The sequence below is a fragment of the Mycteria americana genome, chromosome 3 (assembly GCF_035582795.1).
Source record: "Mycteria americana isolate JAX WOST 10 ecotype Jacksonville Zoo and Gardens chromosome 3, USCA_MyAme_1.0, whole genome shotgun sequence".
NCBI classification, from domain to species: Eukaryota; Metazoa; Chordata; class Aves; order Ciconiiformes; family Ciconiidae; genus Mycteria; species Mycteria americana.
This window is the reverse complement of record NC_134367.1, coordinates 64,945,055-64,965,718: the sequence shown is the minus strand read 5'-3', so window position 1 is coordinate 64,965,718 and position 20,664 is coordinate 64,945,055. Positions and strand designations below refer to the sequence as shown.

Here is a 20,664-nt window from a genome sequence, read left to right as displayed (position 1 = left end):
TTGATCTCTCCGAGTCCTGCGTTTCAGACAGAGAATCTATACCAGTATCCCTGCTGCTGCCTGAGACCTAATCTGATGGGTTTTATGGACCTCTTGGCTCTTACTTTATTGTTTTGTGACTCCCTCCTGTCTTTCCTCTCTGTTTACATCATGTAATTGCAACATGTGGAAAAAGTGGCCAAGTTAATATCATACAGGCTGTGTACCTGAGGAATTTGTGTTTGAACTGCTGAAGCAGCTTTGTGCTGTCTGCAGTATCTATTAATGTTCCTGGAATTTGCTGTAGTTTGAGATTATGTTTTATTTCATTATGAGGATATTCTGTATTTTTTTTGTTACAAGTAAATTTTCTATAATTGACTGGTGCTGCTACTATTCATGACACATATTTATGGACGCATGTTTTTGTTTCTAGGCATAGTAAATAACAAGTTCTAGTAAATATTTCAAGCAAGTTTTTGCAACAGCTAGGTTTCTTTGAGGAAATGATTCTTGAATATCAGAGTTATTTTAGAAACTCTTGAACAGGTCAAAGATGAGGGCTTTTTGTTTAGGATTTCTCAAAGAATTCTACCTCTTGGGCTTAATGGATTAATGTTCTAACAAAAGCAAAAATCAGCATGACCTTAGCTATTGGTCACTGTTGGATCTTAACTGACAGCGTGTTTTAATCTTCATTCCTTATACTCTGCAGTTAAAGCTATTTGTAGAAATGCAGATAAGGAAGTGGACAATCTATTAGAAAGCATTATTTTGGTTTTTTAGTTTATACAAAGCTTGTTGCTTTAATTTTTTTTTTAATTTCCCTTACTCTAGTCTGTATTTCAAATTATTTATATGAAATCTTCCACATCCTCTTAAATCATTGACTGAATGAAGAGGATGTTACTGGTCTATTTAAGCAATAAAAGATGAAGGTACAAAGACAGGTTTTCTCATGATTTGATGTTGAGATAATTTAAACTGTTTTTAGACATGGGATGCTAAAAATAAAGATACCTACTGAAAAGATATATGAATGGCTTTAGATTTTTCTGATGTATTAGATAAGCATACTTGCATGAAATTCTAGACGCTTTCTTTAACTCATACTTTATTAGGACAGTGTTGTTTAATATGTAGCATTAGTAAGTCTAGTTAGTGCATTTTTAAGCTTTGTCTCTAGTTTCAGACATCAGCTTTTATTTCTGTTAAACTCTGTCTTGGTGTATTTTTCTTGTCACACTGCTTTTACTTGACAATTTTCTGTGCAAATAATAAACTTCCTTGATTTTTTTCTCTTCTGTGTTTTTACTCATTTACTTCAAACTGTCCTTTCTTTTTCCTCCCTTCTCCTTCTTCAATACTTATAATACTTTCCTTGCTCTCCATGTTCTCTCTTCAAATGTCAGATGTGAATAAAACAAGATAGTCAGGAAGGTTTGCAGGCTCACATAATTGAGAGCATACAATATGGAGGCAGATGACTTGCACATTGAGTGTTCTCTTCTTTCTAGTCATGGAATATTATTCTCGCAGGTGGGCATTTTTAAGTCAGGATCCATCCTCTAAAGCATGATTACTGTTGCAACTTCATTCTCTGTTTTTTCTTCTTATAAGCTTGTACATTTTGGTGATCACTTATTTACACATATTGTCCTTTTTTAAAAATGTTTGAGGCAAACATGGTTCTGTAACTGGGACAAGTATCCCAGCTAAAAGGGGAAGATATATGTGTTTATTGAGGGAGGAAGATGGTCTTGGCGAAGAAAAGATTGTATGCAGATACTTACATTTTGTCCAACTTTTTTTTTAATTTGCTTTCTTGTTTTTTAAAGTCCTTTCTAATATTTCATGTGGAGACTCCAGAGAGTTTTATGTAGGACAACAGAGTAAATATGAACCTCAGCGACTTTGTGGAAGTTCCACCAAGGAACAGAGATCCATGTGTTGAGCTCCTTACAGAATTAGGCCTTAGTTACTTGCTGTGTTGTTCGGAGTTATCATAGAATACTTGGGTTGAAAGGGACCTTTAGAGGTCATCTAGTCCAACCCTTCTGCAGTGAGCAGGGACATCTTCAACTAGATCACGTTGCTCAGAGCCCCTTCCAACCTGACCTTGAATGTTTCCAGGGATGGGGCATTATAACTTTTAGTAACCAGGAATAGAAACCTGAAAGAAGGAGGAAAGTTTACTAAAAAAAACCAAAAATTGTCAGGAGGAGTGCACAGACAAATGCATTAACTGAAATTTATCTTCGCTGATTTTACTAGGCTGGTCTTTAGATCAACTCTTTGTCATTCTACTAAGAATAATGTGGGGGTTGTTTTTTTTTTTCAACTTTATACTTTTTTTAAAAAAAGTCTTAATGGAAATCTGTTTTTCAATTTTAGCACTTTTTAATATGATTTCATTGTCAAACTTTGGCAAGCCACTTTCAGTATAAGAGACTACAAACAGCTGAGCCCGAAGCCTGTCTCTAACTTGCATTTTAAATGGATGAAAATACTTGATTTCATACTGCATGTAATCTTCAAGTCTTCCATAGTCTAAAGCATTGGCATCTGTTTATGGAGTAGACTGGTTGATTTCTTTTTTTACTGGATATACATAAAAGCCATTTAAAAACATAATGAAACAAAATTGAGGATGAAGTGCCCAAACACAAAATGTTTTTTTTCCAGTGTGAATTTTCTGTTGCCTTTCAATCTGTCACTTGTTAATTTTAAACAAGAAAATAACTAGATTTTTGTTTTCATTTTACTTTGTGTACTGTTGCTAAAGAAATAACATAAAGTACTGTGTTTATGATTAGAACATAATTTTTAGTACAAGTATGTTTTATGTTCTTTTCATTTATAGCTTGACACCTTTAAAAGTAATATTGATCTAGCTAAGGAAAGTGTGAATGATGAAGCAATTATAAACAACACGTATAATCCTGAAGAAGAGAGTCCACGATTTACAAAAAATAAACTGAGAGAGAAAGCCTCAATTGCAGAGAAAATAAACAATGATATTGTTACTGGAGAGGAGAACAAGCAACCAAAGTCTAACAAGAAGAAAAAGAAATCACTGTTACAAGAACAATTTAATGAGGAGGAAAATTTCTGTGAAGCTAAATTGGAGAGTTTTGAGAAAAAGATTAATGATTTTCCAAAGAAGAAAACAAAAAGTAAATCACAAACAGATGTACCTCATCAAGAAGATGATAGAAAGATTAAAAATTCCGTGACTGAAGCAAAAAATGTAACTGAATTAGAAGAGGAAGAAGAGCTAATTCGAGCCTATCAGCTGCATGTGGCTGAGGATGAGGCAAATGCAATTAAAAAGAAAATAAGAATGAAACTTAAAGAACAGATGTCTGAATTTACCTCCAATGTTCAAAGCCATGAAGTTGTATTGAACAATGAAGTGGGCAAAAAAAAGAAAAAGAAGAAAGAAATAGCAGTTTTAAGTGAAGCTGAAACAAGGTACCGTGATAAACTGTATACCGTGTGTCTGTGAATCTTAAGTGAAATGTTTCATTTTGTTTTAAGATAGGCAGAAGCTTTCTGGTAAACTGCACATATTTTCTAAGTGATGAACTGGATGATTCTGTTATGAAAAATATTACCAAATGCTTTTTCAAAATGCTGTCAAGGTTAATGTTTAACTCACAGATTCTGTTTCACTTTTAAAAAAAAATATCCTCCATTACTATCTGGTGTTTATTTTCTGTGGAAATCACTCTTAACTAACAAGATAATTTTGTGCATGGATTTTAGTGGTGAGTGACGGCCCTGATCAGCAGAAGAGTATCAGCTTAGCTCTATTCATATGAATGGTTCTGCAATTATCTGGAAATTAGGGGGAAATGAAGGGGGGAGAGCAACGAAAAAGGCAAGACACTAATGTTGGGGGTGTGTGTTGCATTTTCAAGGTGCACAGATGATGAGTTGCAGAACTAAAGAGGAAATTTCAGGTGGATTAATAATGGTAATGAGCAATTGTGTCCGTATATGGAGTAGAATGCAGTTGCTGACAGTAATCCATTACATTGCAGTGCAATGTCCCTTTCTGAGCTACAGCATCATCCAGCAGAATGTGGCAATGAAAATCAGTCATTGGAAAGACCGTTTACATCAGAAGGACAGAAACTGGACGAAAGCATGGAAAAACAGAAACCTAAAGCAAAGAAGGTTAAAAAGAAAACCAGAAAAGGTCTGCCAACAAAATATTAGAATGGTGTGCTGCTTTATCCAAGTCTTTTTTTCTTTCCTTTTTTGTGTTTTTTTGGCACTGCTACAGAAATATTTGTCCATAGTAGTAACACAGAAGTGATTTGAGCTGTTGAAGTTACTTATGTTTCTTTAGTTACTTAATTGTATTTTTGTTCTTCCAATTCTGAGGCTAATTTGTAAGGAAGTTAATTCGATGTATCAATCTAAAATCTTGATAATTCATTTACAGTAAATAGTTTTGAAGTTGCTAAATAGTTAAAAAGTGGGTTTTTTAAAGCATAATATAATATATATACACCACCATTACAGTGTATTACTTAGATGCATATTCTAATTGTCTTTTTATTAGTTAATCATTTTTATTTACTTTATGCTATAAATAGTGTATCACCACTGTTTTAACCTGATGCTCAATTCAAACATAAGGAATACTTTTTCATGCAATGAATAGTCAAATTGGAGTATTCATTTCCTCAAATGTTGTAGAGGCCAAAATAAGAAATTAGTTTAAAAAATGGAGATTACAGAAATTGATGAGTAGGTCTTTTGATATCTATTAAGTATGGTGGTCTCACTGTAACTTGTAAATGAGGAAGTTCTGAAAACAATGTTTGGTAAATTCAGGGAACATGCACATGGAGAAAGCATCAGTGTCTGCTTATCTTGCTTTTTTATGTTTTCCTTAAAAAAACACACAAACAAAAAACCTACTATAGGCTGTAGTCCAGAGCAGGATATTGAACTGTATGGATTTTAAGTCATTGTGGCACAGAAGAACCTATGTCAGTCAAGAGGAAGAACTCTGATTAAAAAAAAAAAAAAAAAAAAGTTTGTTAATAGGAATGGATTATATTAACTAGTATATATGCATGTGTATGTTCATATTTAAAATGCTGCAAAGTTGATAATTTTATTTTAATCTATTACATAAAGAACACGTTAAATATTAATTTACTATTGATTGCTAAGACAATACAGAGCACTTTTACTCCTTTAAACTGTCACTAGTGGGATATAGTAACCTCTATTTACTTTGTTCCTGTTTCTAGAAGAAAACACAGAAGTTGCTGCAGAAAATGACGAGGAAATGAAGAATTCGGAAATTTCAACTCAGTCTAAATTTGGTTTTGATGATGATCTTGTGTTGGGAGTTTATATCCATCGATCTGATCGACTTAAAACTGATCTCCTGGTATCTCATCCCATGGTTAAAATCCATGTTGTTGACCAGAGAAGTGGCTTATATGTCAAGAAGGATCATAGGTGACTTTTAATAAACTGTTTTATTGTCAGTGATTACTATAAATACATAGATTCTTCTCTAGAAAATTAAATATGAAAATAATGCTGAATTTTGAGCTTGCAAGGTCATTCATTAGTTTCTACATCTATGATAATGCATATATATACCTACAGTAAATTAGGGTGGTATTTTTTGTTTCTTTTTGGCACTTTTAAATGCTCTGCACTGCTGTATTGCTCTTGAGGTCCCCATATTTACAGCACAGTTCATTCTGTATTCTTTCCAGAGAGAAAATTTCCTAAATCTCAAAAATATGTAGAAGCCAAGATTAGAATAAGTAAGCAAAACTCTTGTAGTATGGATAGTGTTGCCTTTTCTTTTTTATAAAAGAACTTTTAAAATCCTGAAATGAACTTTAGTTCTTCATATTTCTAATCGCTTCAGTTACTTGTTTCCACTGTCATCATGCATAATTTTCCTGAAAACTAAATTTTAACAGTGCTTAAGCAGTAGACTCTACCGTGAGCATTATGCATGTTTGGTAACAGTAGCTTGATTGTAGGATTTTGAACTTTAGCCTGTAGCATTTCTATATACAAATTGTCTTAAATTTTGGGTGGGTTTAGGAATCTTTTTTCTAAAATCAAACAAATGGTATCTTGTATATTTCTTTGCTTTCAGTAATTGAAAAGACTGTTTTGTTTGAGTTAGTTTTTTTAAGGCTCTATAACAATTGTAACTGTTTGAAAATTTTCAAACAGCAAGAGGAAAGTTTCATCTTATTATGAACAAGAACAAGTAGAGCATGTTCTTCCTATTATGACACAACCATATGACTTCAGACAATCTAAATCAGCAGTTCCAGAGTGGGAAGAGCAAGTCATATTTAATGAGCGTTTTGGTTATTTTATTCAAAATACTGAAGAAAGCCCTCGGGTAATCCTGTTTTTTGAGGTAAGGTTAAATATCTTACATCAAATTTCTGCACGTTATGATTTTCTGTTTGTTTCTTCAACAGTATGTATTTGACTGAGTTGGGTGTTTTATTTCAGTTATACTGGGTTAACAGCATATCTTTAAGATACAGAATTAAGTGGAGGTACCAAAAAGTGGTATTGGTGATTGCTAATAATAATAAACATTTTTTTATAGCAAACCCCCCCCTGTTTTGATAGTAGTTTGGAGGACAAAGCTTTCTTATTAAATGAACTGTTAAAATTCTGGGAAAGGCTAGGAGGTTCCTGGAATGTGTGGAAGATAACTTCCTGACACAGCTGGTAAGTGAGCCTACGAGGGGAGGTGCCTCGCTTGACCTGCTGTTTACAAACAGAGAAAGACTGGTGGGAGATGTGGTGGTTGGAGGCTGTCTTGGGCTTAGCGACCATGTTATGATAGAGTTCTTGATTCACGGCGAAGTAAGGAGAGGGGGGTGAGCAAAACCACTACCATGGGCTTCCGGAGGGCAAACTTTAACCTGTTCAGGACACTGGTTGAGAGAGTCCCTTGGGAGACAGTCCTGAAGGGCAAAGGGGTCCAGGAAGGCTGGGCATTCTTCAAGAAGGAAGTCTTAAAGGCGCAGGAGCGGGCTGTCTCCATGTGCTGTAAGATGAACCGGTGGGGAAGACAACCGGCTTGTCTGAACAGGGAGCTTTTGCTGGGACTCAGGGAAAAAAAAGAGAGTTTACCGCTTTTGGAAGAAGGGGCAGGCAACTCAGGAAGAGTACAGGGATCTCGTCAAGTCATGCAGAGAGAACATTAGAAAGGCAAAAGTCCAGCTAGAACTCAATCTGGCCACTGTTGTAAGAGATAATAGAAAATGTTTTTACAAATACATTAACAGCAAAAAGAGAGCCAAGGAGAATCTCCCTCCTTTATTGGATGTGGGGGGAACATTGCCACCAAGCATGAGGAAAAGGCTGAGGTACTTAATGCCTTCTTTGCCTCAGTCTTTAATAGTCAGACCAGTTATCCCCAGGGTAGTCAGCCCCCTGAGCTGGAAGACAGGGACGGAGAACAGAATAAACCCCCCCATAATCCAGGAGGAAGCAGTTAATGACCTGCTATGCCACCTGGACACTCACAAGTCTATGGGGCCAGATGTGATCCACCTGAGAGTACTGAGGGAGCTGGTGGAGGAGCTTACCAACCCACTCTCCATCATTTATCAGCAGTCCTGGTTAACAGAGGAGGTCCCAGATGACTGGAGGCTTGCCAATGTGATGCCCATCTACAAGAAGGGCCAGAAGGAGGGTCCGGGGAACTACAGGCCTGTCAGCCTGACCTCGGTACCAAGGAAGATTATGGAGTGGTTCATCTTGAGTGTGCTCAACAGCCAGGCCAACCAGGGGATCAGGCCCAGCCAGCATGGGTTCATGAAAGGCAGGTCCTGCTTGACCAACCTGATCTCCTTCTACAACCAGGTGACCTGCCTAGTGGATGAGGAAGAGGCTGTAGGTGTTACCTACCTGGACTTTAGTAAAGCCTTTGACACTGTCTCCCACAGCATTCTCCTAGAGAAGCTGGTGGCTCATGGCTTAGGCAGGTATACTCTTTGATGGGTAAAAAACTGGCTGGATGGCCGAGCCCAGAGAGTTGTGGTGAACGGAGTTAAATCCAGTTGGTGGCTGGTCATAAGCTGTGTTCCCCAGGGCTCAGTATTGGGGCCAGTTCTGTTTAATATCTTTATCAGTGATCTGGATGAAGGGATCGAGTGCACCCTCAGTAAGTTTGCAGACGACACCAAGTTGGGCAGGAGTGTCAATCTGCTTGAGGGTAGGAAGGCTCTGCAGAGGGACCTGGACAGGCTGGATCAATGGCTGAGGCCAATTGTATGAGGTTTAACAAGGCCAAGTGCTGGGTCCTGCACTTGGGTCACAACAACCTCATGCAATGCTACAGGCTTGAGGAAGAGTGGCTGGAAAGCTGCCCAGTGGAAAAGGACCTTGGGGGAACATGAGCTGGCAGTGTGCCCAGATGGCCAAGAAAGCCAACAGCATCCTGGCTTGTATCAGGAATAGTGTGGCCAGCAGGACTAGGGAAGTGATTGTGCCCCTGTACTCGGCACTGGTGAAGCTGCACCTCTAATACTGTGTTCAGTTTTGGGCCCCTCACTACCAGAAGGACATTGAGGTGCTGGAGCATGTCCAGAGAAGGGCAATGAAGCTGGTGAAGGGTCTGGAGCAGAAGTCTGATGAGCGGCTGAGGGACCTGGGACTGTTTAGCCTGGAGAAAAGGAGGCTGAGGGGAGACCTTATTGCTCTCTACAACTACCTGAAAGGAGGCTGTAGTGAGGTGGGGGTCCGTCTCTTCTCCCATGTAACAAGCGATAGGACAAGAGGAAATGGCCTCAAGTTGTGCCAGGGGAGGTTTAGATTGGATGTTAGGAAAAATTTCTTCACCAAAAGGGTGGTCAAGCATTGGAACAGGCTGTCCAGAGAGGTGGTAGAGTCACCATCCCTGGAGGAGTTCGAAAAATGTGTAGATGTGGCACTTTGGGACATGGTTTAGTAGGCATGGAGGTGTTGGGCTGACAGTTGGACTAGATTATCTTAGAGGTCTTTTCCAACCTTAATGATTCTAGGATTCTAAGATCGTTCCAGATCAGGAGGGATGGTGCCATGTATAAAGAATATCACTTTTTCCTTTTTCATATTCTTGAAGTCTGAAAAGAAGCTTAAGTACCAGAAACTCAAAGATGGAGTTTGCCTGCTTGTAGCAACACCTCTTTTCCCTTGTACCAATGAGCAAACTATTGCATTGTTTTCCATTAACATTTTAGACATCTACTTCTCTCCCATCCTTCACAAAGTAATTATTAATTCGTCCTCCAATTCAATTATATTTAAAGAAAAAATTGTAAGATATATATTCAACATGATTTTGAGCTTAAGTATTTCAGTATTTGTGAAGAGAGATTCTGTAGTATTAACCTGAAAATGAGAACCTAATACAATAAATATTTTTTCATTCCTTGTTTTTTGTATTTTAAATAGATTATATATACAATATCATCATATGCTTCTTTATGTTCTGTGATACTCATAAATGAACACATTTGTAGAATTAAGAGTCCTTAGTTGCTTAACACAAAAAGTAATTACATTTGCAGGTAAAGATTCTTCATGGAAATCATGTTAATGTTGGGACCAAAAGTATGACTACACTGAAAGCATGCTGTTTGACTTCAGCATGGTTTATGAAATATCAATTTGAAGAAAGCATGATTCCAAGGTTTTTTTGTATACCAGATAAACCTCCAGGAGTGGCTAAATATGAGAAAATTCTGGTCACTGACCAGAAAAATGAAGAATCTCATGGACATCATTGGAATGTTCAAAGTCAGGTTGGACAGGGCTTTGAGCAACCTGATCTAGTGAAAGATGTCCATGCCCATGCCATTCTATGACTGATTCTATGACATAAATGATAAAGCTATGAAAAGAAAACTAACTTTTTGACTGCCATTTTCCAGCTAGATTGACATACAGCTGGTTTTGGCTGTCAGATCTGTGATCTATATGATTTCTGAACTATACTGGATTTATGAAAATTACACATGAACCTCTTTTATTGAGACAGAAGGGAAGCAAGAATAGTTTTTTAAGACCAGACTTACATTCTTTTTTAAAGCAGGTCATAAATAGTCATCAGTTAAATGCATAAGGTTCTGTTATTTCTAATTGCTTACTTGTGTGGAAGAAGTACTGTTTTTGTAATTGCTTAAAATTGAAATCTGCTTAATTTAGTGAATCACATCTAGCATATTTTCAACAGTATTTTTTAAATTACCAGGAAGTATATATTTATTAGAAATATATTTATATTCCTACCAATGCTTTCAGATCCTTGATTTTCTAAGTATGGACGAAGCGAGAGCCAACTCTGATGTACAAATTCAAGAATGTGGTTTCCGAAAAATTTGTTGGGGATTTCTAAAGGTATAGTAAATATTTAAATGAAGAAACAAAATTTATAAATCTTTTTATTCAGTTATCTGAAAGACACTAACCATACTAAGTGGGAAAACATTTTTTAATATTTCCAGGCAACAGAGATGGAAAGACAAATCCTTGCTTGCTTGGCTGTTCTCTCCTTTCCTTCTTCCTTTGCCCCATAAAATTCACAGTAACAAGTTTGACAGTAAAGAATATGTATTTTTTCAAGAAAGTATAGAATGTGTAAGAATTTTTTTTGTTCATAAAGTACAGAAGGAGGTTTTCTTTGAGGGTTTTCTGTGTGTTCATGAGATTGTCTGTGCAAAGAAAATGACAAATCCACTAATTTCTGTACCTCAGCTATTCTGTATTCTAGTGGCATTTTCAGTTGGCTAGTCTTTGAAAAGGCTCCCTAGCCTTATTATAAAATGCCTGTCGTTTTTAGTTGCAGAGTTTGAAGTGGTGCAGCAATGAGATACAGGTAATATAGCCAGCACGTCATGTGCCTTTTTCAGCCTTTTAGGAGAGACTTGAATGTGCCAGTTTGGCCTTTGAGAGCTGACAAGCTTTAATTTGCCTGAGGATTGTTCATTTACACCTACCCCTGGGGATGGTAGATCTTGACAGCCATTGAGCAGTCCACAGCATGAGAAATGCAGGAGAAGATAATGGACTGCAAGTTTAGAGGAAGGGAGAGGGACATTCATATCATTCCATACAGAGTCTCTTCTCAGTGCTGCCCAAGATGAATCTAGTGGAATTAGAGGTCTGGTATCCTGTGTCTGGGTGTATAGCTGGTGGAAACTGTGCATCCAGGCATTCAGCACAGCCTACTCCTGAACAAAGGGAATGATGAATTTTGAACTTATGAATACAAATAAAATTGTGGCCTGTTCTTCATTCCTACTGCATCTGTCCGCATTATCCTTTCATCTGTATCAGTCAAAGCAGAAATGTCCTGATAAACAGTGGTCAGTGTTAATGGCAGTAGGTACACTTGTTCTTTAGTTCAATAGACAGAACTCTCTCTTCTGAAGTTGGAAAGGTTACTGCTTTTCTGTATCTGCTGCTCTGAGTCAAAGCCTTACCAATGCCCTTTGCTGCAGCGTTCAAAGGGGGCTGATTTGGAAGAGTCTTTTTGTGGATTGACAGTCCTTTGAGATTTGGGTGATTCCAGCAAGTAGTAATTTCAAAAAAAAAAAAAAAAAAAAAAAGTGTTACTGCAGAGGTCTTCCCACATACAGGATATTACTGTTGTGCATATGAAGCATGTTTCAAAACTAGGCTGCCATCTAAGCTTTAATCTTAGTGGTTTCGTCCTGGGGGTGTTTAATACATGCTTACTTCATTACCACTTTAGGGATAGTATATTTCCCCAATGGGAAGTGGATTTCAGAGTTTACACTGTTGTTTAAGATACTAGAAATAGTCAATGACTTTTATTACTTTTATGTTAACGTAACACACTTTTTTCCTCTGTTTGATCGCCCTTCCAGCTTGTAGGTGCAAATGGAATTCGAAACATTGATGGAAAACTCCGTCTGCAATTATATTACCCACCTCCAAGGACCAAGTCACATTCAAATATTGAGGTTTATGACTGGTGGGCAAAATGTCCTAGAAATCGTTACCCATCAACTTTATATGTAACTGTAAGAGGCATAAAACTGCCAGATCATGTAAGTTAAATATATGATATATAAATATATTTGCACATATACAGACTTTTCTGTAGGAACTAGTAAGTAGCTAGAGCGTGTGAGTGTGTGTGTGTGTGTATGTATGTATATAAAAAGCTGTACTTACATGCAGTGTATAAAATTATAGCTAGTTATATACTAGCTATAATAAGAACTTTGCATCTTAAGATACGTGTTCCAAACTCAGCCCTTTGTAGCTATCTTTGAAAAATAGGCGTACTTTCCCATCTGCAACTTTGCTTATTTTGCCTTTGACAGTCAGAAAGCTTTCAGGGGACTTTCTTGAATATTCTTGATATTCCTTCTCATTAGGAGAAATGCCACTTTAAGTCACTGGACTCATGCAGGTGTGTAAATTCTGTAAGTGAGAGACGATATAAGTCGCTTAACTCCGATTGCCTGCACCCTCAAGCTATAATTAGTTGTAGTTTTTTTCTCAAATGAAAACTCCTTTAAAGACAAGCTTACATTGGTATGTGCTGACATGTGCATTCAAGATAAATACAGCATTTATTGTTCTACAATGCGAGTACAATATTGTTCGATTACATAATTTTCCATATGTATTTACAGTTGTCATAAGTCTTTCTTCTGCTCACTGTGATACAATCAAGGGTGATCTGTGGAAGCCTGGTGAGATGTTGTCTAAAACCAAGCTAATCAGTGGGATTAGTTCATATGTTTTGGGGACATTTTTCTGATCTGTGTACTGGAATGAGATCTGCAGATCTCTTGCTCAGTCAGCTGCTGAGGTTGTTAGGAATTCTGTGCGCTTTGCTTGAGCAGCTGTGCTTCATCTTTCTGGAAGTGTTCTGAGCCTGTCTTCTCCATGGCCTGAGTGTTTTCCTGGTACGTTTAGGTGCTATCACTGGTTTACAGCTGTCCCTACTTTACAGTTCTCTGTGAAGCTCAAGTGATGTGATGAATTTGCATAGGCTTTCTGAGCTATGCTTGACTTGGGTCCATTGGCTACTGATATTATTTCATTCTTGTTCTGATAAATGCCAGATTTGCCAAGGCTGGGATTGAGCTCCAGGTAAGAGCCATGGCATGATACAGTTTTCTGTGCATATATTTCTGCTTCTATTCAAGATCTGTTACAGATCCTGCCTAGTCTCCTGCTTCTCCAGAAGGGCACAGATCTCCCATACCTCCTGCATGGGCTGGTAAATATGAAAATAGATGTCTCAGATAAAACAGGACATCTTGAATGGAAGTAGACATCCATGTGTGGACAACTGATTTAAGCCCCTAAATTGGTTTCTACTTGCATAGTAGGTGTCCAAGCTCCCTTTTTAGTCACAAGAACCTAGACAGTTATTCACCCTGAAGTGGATACTTAGTAACTGTCAGCCTGGAAGAAAACAGCAATTTTGCCTGGTATTCAGGTGTATTTCTGAAGAGACTTGTCTTAGTGAAACTGATCAGAACTGCAGCTGCTGCTTAATGGCCCCTATGCTCCTCAGTCATGGGGCTGCTAGGCTGCTTCACAGTATTAAGTATAAAGCTTGGTGTAACTTGTAGGTAAGGTTCAGTACGTGTACTTACAGAAGTTTGGAAAGTGTATATGCTTACCTACAATTAAAATCACGAATGTGGTCAGTCCTTCTTTTTTCTTTGCAACACTTGAACATAGTTTGTTCAATACACAACGCTGGTAATATCTTTTGGTATCATGAATGGATTTTGTTGCTGAAGCAGTATTTTGATTTGAAGGTGGCAAGTTAATGTCACTGGAACTATTTACATGCTGATATACTGGGGTTTTTTTGTTTGTTTGTTTGTTTGTTTTTTTAATACCACACCTTCACCAGGTAGTAGAGTATTACTAATTTTCACTGACCTGGATAGTTAATAAAAATAGAAGAGTGTTGATTATTGGAAAAATCTTTGATACCATCTGATTGCCACAACTCTGGAAGCTCAGATTACTTTCTGACTTGCTAGTTACTTTAAATGAAATTTTTGCTATGGACTTTTAATGTATTAAGGTTTTTCCAATCTCTATATTTCAGATGGAAAAATGCATTGCATTTGAAAAGTACCTTTTAATCTTTTCAGATATTACACTGTTCATTTTAAAAATGTTTTTTCCTGATACTTAGTTTTGTTTGCCTTAAGGTTGCTCCTTCTTTCCGCTCTATGATAGCTGTTCAGCAGGAACAAAGTAGTGCAACACTGTGTGAGCTCCAGAGAGACAGATCTAAAAAATCATGTGAACCTTTTCCAGAGCAGAAAAAGGAGCCATTTAAATGGACAAGATTGCCTGGACAGGTGAAGTGGTTTTATTTGCTTTTTAAAGAAAAATAATTTAAAGATCTACTATATTTTTATAACTTCATTTTTATGATATAAATATTATGAAGCAAGTCATTCATTAAAGCAAATTAAAAAAAAATACTAAACAAAATACAAAACATAAGGAACTCTCAGAAATAGTAGAGGATGCTCAGCTCCTTACCAAATATGGTTGATTTAACCATTTTTTTCCCAGAACAGTCAGGTATTTTTATCTCCAGAATTCTCTTGGAATTTGAAAGAGTAGGGCTATTCAAGTAGTGAAAGTAAGACAGGAAACCAGTTCTCAGATTTCAGCTTGGTTGGAAATATATTTTCTTGGGTGGTTTTTTTTTTTATTTCCTCAGTTAAAGTTATTTTTACAGTATAACAGAATTATGAAGGAACTTTCATTGAAGAACCTTATTAAGAAGGTTCTTGCTGACTTCGTCCTAACTCCTAGGTCACTGTAGCTAATGGAAATTAGCAATTGTAAAAAGGGAATATTTTTGCAACTATATATAGAATGTACATGCAATGATTTCATATTTTTCTGTAGAACGGCATTAGCATGAGTTCATGGTTCTGTAAAAATTTTGAATAATAAAAGATATGTTAACAAAGAATGTTGATTTCTATTTTGATTCCATACTGTAGTCCTTATAAAGATCCTTCCAAAAAGAACACTTAAATATACACAGACTTAATTTTATTTCTCAGTAAAGTTTGCTAATAATAATAAAATAGTAAAGAATATACAAGCCTGTTTTTACACTGGAAATTTTCTTACCAAAAATGGCAGGATACCTAATTTGTGTATTTGTGTTAATGTTTGTTACTTTTCAGAAAGTTGCCATTCTGAAAGTAAGTGTGTAATCAAAACCAAGAGAAATATGATCCTAAGAATATTTGCCTGCCATCATACAAATAAAATTTGGCAGCTAATTTATTCTTAGACTAGTCCATGTCCATACTGAACATCATCATAGTAGCAACAATGATGTATTTGGTGCTGTGCTGTCTTGTGAAAAAGCTTCAGTAAGGTTAGCATGATGTAGCATGTCTGTTTGCCAAAGAATATTAAAGTGGATGTGCTTGTTTAAAAATGAGTAATTGCTTAAAATTATTATTTCCTTTTAATACATTTAAATTATTGTTTTACCTTTAAAGCTAAATTATCTTTTTAAAGAACCACAATATATTTGTATCTGTCTCCATTGATATAGAGAGATGGATGATGTTATTTTTGCAAAATGTTCTGTAGAATTATGAATTAAATATGAAATTATTTTATATGTGAATTGTAGCTACATTACCTGTAAATAAAAGAAGTTTGTTCCGAGCTGAATTATTGATTCAACATTATAATATTTTATTTTAGAGAGAGGTTAAAAAGCATAAGAAGGCTTAATTGCATATATAGTTTCTAACAAGATGTGTTTACCTTTATTCTGAAGTGAACAGTGTATATTCAATTATTTCATAGGTAGATCTATTTGTATACTTTTAAATGCATATGAATCTGTCCATACTCATTTTTCATTCATAAAGGTAAATAAGGTTCAGGTTAAATAATCACATAACTACTCTGTATATTTTAATTACCCTTAAAGTTTGAATTTAGTTCTGGAGAAAAAGCCCTTGGGTGAAAAAGAGGAAATATTTTGCAAAAGAGGAAGGGGGACTATAATACCTGTGCAGTTTTTTTTAAATGTTTCATCTCCAGTTATGTTTAAAAAAATTAGGAATTGAAATACAGATGAGGACTGCTAAAGGTGATTTGGTAGACCAAAGGTTTGAGTGCCTGTAGTTAGTGTTCGGAGTTCACACTGCTATCATTAGGTTACTAAAAGTTGTGCTTAGACTCCTTAAACAAGCTTGACTTACAGTCTAACTGTACAGCTTATATTATTGATGATAGTCATCATTAAGCACTTCTTAATCTTAAGGAAATTATTTCAATTTTAAATTTTCTTAGGTTTTTAAAACTTGCTAGTTGTCTGTAATAATGGGGCAGAAATGAATATATGAACTAGATGTGGCCTAAGTTATGCAGCAGAACTGTCTCTGTTTATAAGGGTGAATTTTTCTTTTAAATTCCCTTAAGATGTTAGTAGCTTTTTAAAACTTATGCATAACAGGAACTAAGAATGTGTTTTAGGCATTGGGTAGTTAATATTCATAACTATGTAATCCCAATTCTTACCTGAAAAGCTAGGTTTGCCGCATACCGAACAAGCATCTCTTTTCACTGCGAGGTGGAGATATGGGCTGTTTCTGTATTCGTTTCTCTCATGATGGAAAAACACTAGCAGCAGCATGTGCAGGAAGGAATGGCTATCCCATTGTCTGTAAGTTTAAAATATGTTTTGGTTTTTTTCTTCCAGCTCTTCTACTTTGAAATTAAAGGGCAAAAGATGTATTTTTAATTGTGGGGGTTCTAGAGGTTTTGTTTTATAATTGTGATTTGTAAATTGTTCTATGCATTCACGAGCATTGAGGAAAACGCTCTTTCTGTGTTAATAGGGCTGGAACTGGCTTTTCGTACATGGTAATTATATACAGTTTAATAGTATGAAATCACACTATTTCTGTGCAGAGGTCTAATGGAAATACTAAATCAGTTTGCATAAGGAACGTATTTTCTGATAATAATGTTTTAAGTGAAATAGCTTTTTCAGCCCCCACCACATGCTTTTTGTGTAAGTTTTTTTCCTAACCTGTCCTGAAAGTTAGATACCTGGAATGCTGTCATCTCCAGACTACTGGAGGCTGCTGTCTTCCATGGTCCAGTTCAGTTGGAACTACAAATATTCCTTATTACTCAAACTTGGGGCTGCTTCTTCACAGTAGCCTCAACTGCATGGTTCTTAAGCCCTGCATAATAATTTTGAGATTGAGAGAGAGCAGTATTTTAAGTGTACACAGAATGAATGTTTAAATGCAAGGAACAGTAAGTCTAGATTCCTTTATTGCACAGCCCCAGAAAATGATCTCTATGTTAATCTATTTCAAAGATTGGTCGGGTAGCTGTCAAAATTAAAAAGAAAGAAAATTATAATCCTAATCTGGTTCTAATAATTTAAAACAGGTAGGCTGTTTCTTAAAGGTTAAGACATTTGTGACATCTGTGAACCACTAGATGGAAGTATATACTTGCTGTCCATGCATATCTAGCAACTATTTGATCTTGTTCTCTGAAAATGAGAAGATAAAGAAAATGAGTTGACTTATGCTAGCAGAAACTCACCCCAAGATTAGACTAAATTTTGCAGTAATAATTGCATATAATTGATTGTAAATACTTAAAAAAATTTTGTTTTTCTCTTCAAACTTCACTAGTGTATGAAATTCCTTCTGGGCAGTTCCTGAGAGAATTTTATGGTCACCTTAACATAGTGTATGATCTTTGTTGGTCAAAAGACAATCAGTACCTTCTTACTGCATCCTCTGATGGCACTGTCAGGTCAGTATGATGAAGCTATTCTGGCAGATAGCATCAGAAGCACAAAAGAAAGTGGTCCAGTTTCATTTCTTACTAAAAACTGTGCTATAATGTTATAATTAGAGATTTGATTGCAATGTGACTTACTGTATAATATTATAGAAATTATGATGGAGTTAATAGCTTGCACCATATTTACTGTATTAGTTTCTAATGTATATGTATTTGAGACCAAAGCTTTTCCAAAGACTGTAGTGTCTAAACCTACAGCGCAGCAAAAAAACCAAAAGACTTCATATTTCCAGAAGTCACTGAGACAGTTGGAATATTCTGTCCTTGGAGAAATTGCCGTATTATGAATGCAGTATTAAGTTTGCAAATTTAAACATGAGGCAGGAAATTGAAAATTTAAGATTCAAGTTACGTGTATAAATCGGCCACACTGTACATATATATGTAATTTTTTTTTGGACACATAGTTAAATAATTCAACTTAAATTGCTGTAAATGTAATTTGATAGTAGTTCTGAGACTGTGTACGCATTTTGTTCTACAATTTAAAAGTGTACTTCAGTGCAGTGTTAATGTTAAAATACTGATCTCTTCAAGGTTTAAAATCAAACCCCTCAAAACTGTAGAAAAACATGAAAGCATGGCTGTGACACTGCATAATTTTATTATGAGCAACTTCATAGGTTTTCACAGGGCTTTTTTTTTCTTTTAGCTCTTCAGATCCCTATCTTGTTTCTGTTATGCAACTCAGTAATGCTACAGGCAGTTGCCTAATTAAAATGCCAGAAGAATTGTTAAATGATATATTGTATGTGTGGAACTGTTTTGCCTTTTTTTTTTTTGCTGCTTGTATGTAGGAATAAAAAGAATATTTTGAGAGCTTAACCCATGTTTTTATTTTTTATTTGGAAGCAGATGAAATAATATTTTTTTTATACTGACGTAAATATCAATTTCGGTCATTTATGTTACCTACAAAAAGGCCCAGCTGTTCTGCAATTCTTGAATTTGTGGCAGCAAGTTGAAACTATAGTGGTCTGCCTCCTTTTCTGTTCACTATGCATAGTCACTGCACGAGTTGTTAGTTCCTGTATTTATTGTCCGTTGCCTTAAGCTCCTTAAAAAGCCTCAGTTTAGGCAAGGCTTTTCTTGTTCCCTTTCATATTGGGAGCATTTTGCCATTGAAACGTGGTAGAATTGAAGGATGAGGACCAAAAGGCACCCCATTGCTTTAAAGTCATTGTCAGTTTATTACCTGGATCATCTCTTGGGTTGAGTACTAAGGCAACTTGAAGGGAAATTTGGGGACTTATGTGAATCCTTCTTTATACAGTGTTTTGTATGTTACCCTTGAGCCTTCCCAAGCTTTAGTCCCACATTATTTGTGAGCAATAAATTAACTTTTATGTTGTTAGAGCAAAACCATTCTAAAGATAGGTAGACTCCTTGTGGCCTTTGCACATTAAGTTGCAAATTAATCGATATACTCTAAGGGATTGCAGTTTTGTAATGAACTCACCTCGGAGTAAGCTTAGAATTCTTCAGTAGCCACCAGAAGTAGTCGCCCCACCTGGAAGGGTGGCACTGAAACAATTAAATTCCATATTGTAACTGAGCGCTCTCTGAAATGTGCTGCCCACATATATTTCATGATCCACCATTCCATTCTTTATGTTCCTTTGTGGGGTTTTGTTGTACTTTTTTGTACTTTTTTTTTTTTTTTTTTTAATGAGTGATACCCCAGAAGGTCTTAATAATTTGTTTATAACTCCTGAAAGAAAGAAACCGATCCATTCCATGGAATTCTTTATGTGTATTTTAAAATGTGCAAAATACCCATTAAATGAGTAAGTACTCATGAATTTACTTCGAAGACAGAGTACTATGTAAAGCAGTAAATGTGTCTTAATTCTTGTTAGAAAGTACTGTATTAAAGGATTAAATATAAGTGGAACAAATTGGTAGGATAAACAGGTGGTGTTAAGTGTTTGCAAGCATTTGCCTCTAGAACCATTAGCACAAAATATGGCATCAGTTATAACTGTGTATGTGATTGCTTTATACAGTAGATATCCTAACATCCTTTCCTTTTAGAATGTGGAAAATAGAAATGCAGGCAGCATCTGCAGTGAGAGTTTTCCCTCATCCTTCATTTGTTTACACTGCAAAGTACCACCCAATTGCCGACTCGTTGGTTGTGACGGGATGTTATGACTCTGTGATTAGAATCTGGAATGCAAATGTGAAAGAAATCCATGGGCAACTGCTACAGGAGCTTGATGGTCACAAAAGTTTCATCAACACACTTTGTTTTGATGCAGAAGGTATGTACTTAGTATTACTTTTTCAAATAGTCTTCTTTTCAGTTGAAGACCAACTTGAGTGTTACTAGTTTGCTTTATTTCATAGAGGCAATGTGAAATCCTATAATAGAATAGAATAGTTTTAGCTGTGTTTGCAATTAATATGTTAGTATGATGCCTTGCTTGGACAAACACAAAGGGACACATAGTCCCTGATATAAATTGAGAGTAATTAGAAAAGGTAAGTGTAGAAAGGAGGACAAGCAAAGAAATGTGTAGTCATCAGGCAATGATGACTGGACAAATCTTGGTCACAGTTTAGTTTCATTGTCCCTATAACTAGCTATTGTTAGTTAGCTAATGTTTTGTACATGTTGCAGCAAAAATTAGAAGAACATAAAGCACAGCTGCTACTGTTCAGAGGAGACAAATGGATCAGGATGCAGGTGAAAAGCCTAGCAGTTAGTATAGAGAGGTAAGTTGGAAAAAAGGCAGGTTTGGCTAAAGAAGTAGGTGGCAGAATTATGTACTAACTTAAAAGCAGAAG

At 36.1% G+C, this 20,664-nt stretch overlaps 1 protein-coding gene across 6 annotated transcripts in view; it reads left to right on the top strand.

Moving 5' to 3' along the window:
• Window positions 1-20,664, top strand: part of AHI1 (Abelson helper integration site 1) — a 103,711-nt gene that overhangs the window by 11,516 nt on the left and 71,531 nt on the right. For 5 of the 6 annotated variants that reach the window (XR_012775274.1, XM_075498792.1, XM_075498791.1 and 2 more), the window contains exons 4-13: window positions 2,843-3,453; window positions 4,026-4,183; window positions 5,253-5,466; window positions 6,208-6,400; window positions 10,288-10,383; window positions 11,877-12,059; window positions 14,202-14,354; window positions 16,576-16,708; window positions 17,700-17,823; window positions 19,909-20,138. Coding sequence is in view for 5 of the 6 variants with exons in the window: in XM_075498792.1 (XP_075354907.1) it covers window positions 2,843-3,453; window positions 4,026-4,183; window positions 5,253-5,466; window positions 6,208-6,400; window positions 10,288-10,383; window positions 11,877-12,059; window positions 14,202-14,354; window positions 16,576-16,708; window positions 17,700-17,823; window positions 19,909-20,138 (2,095 nt within the window). In the remaining variant the exon portion in view is untranslated. The remainder of the gene's footprint in view (window positions 1-2,842; window positions 3,454-4,025; window positions 4,184-5,252; window positions 5,467-6,207; window positions 6,401-10,287; window positions 10,384-11,876; window positions 12,060-14,201; window positions 14,355-16,575; window positions 16,709-17,699; window positions 17,824-19,908; window positions 20,139-20,664) is intronic. The other variant, XM_075498795.1, reaches the window with a different exon arrangement.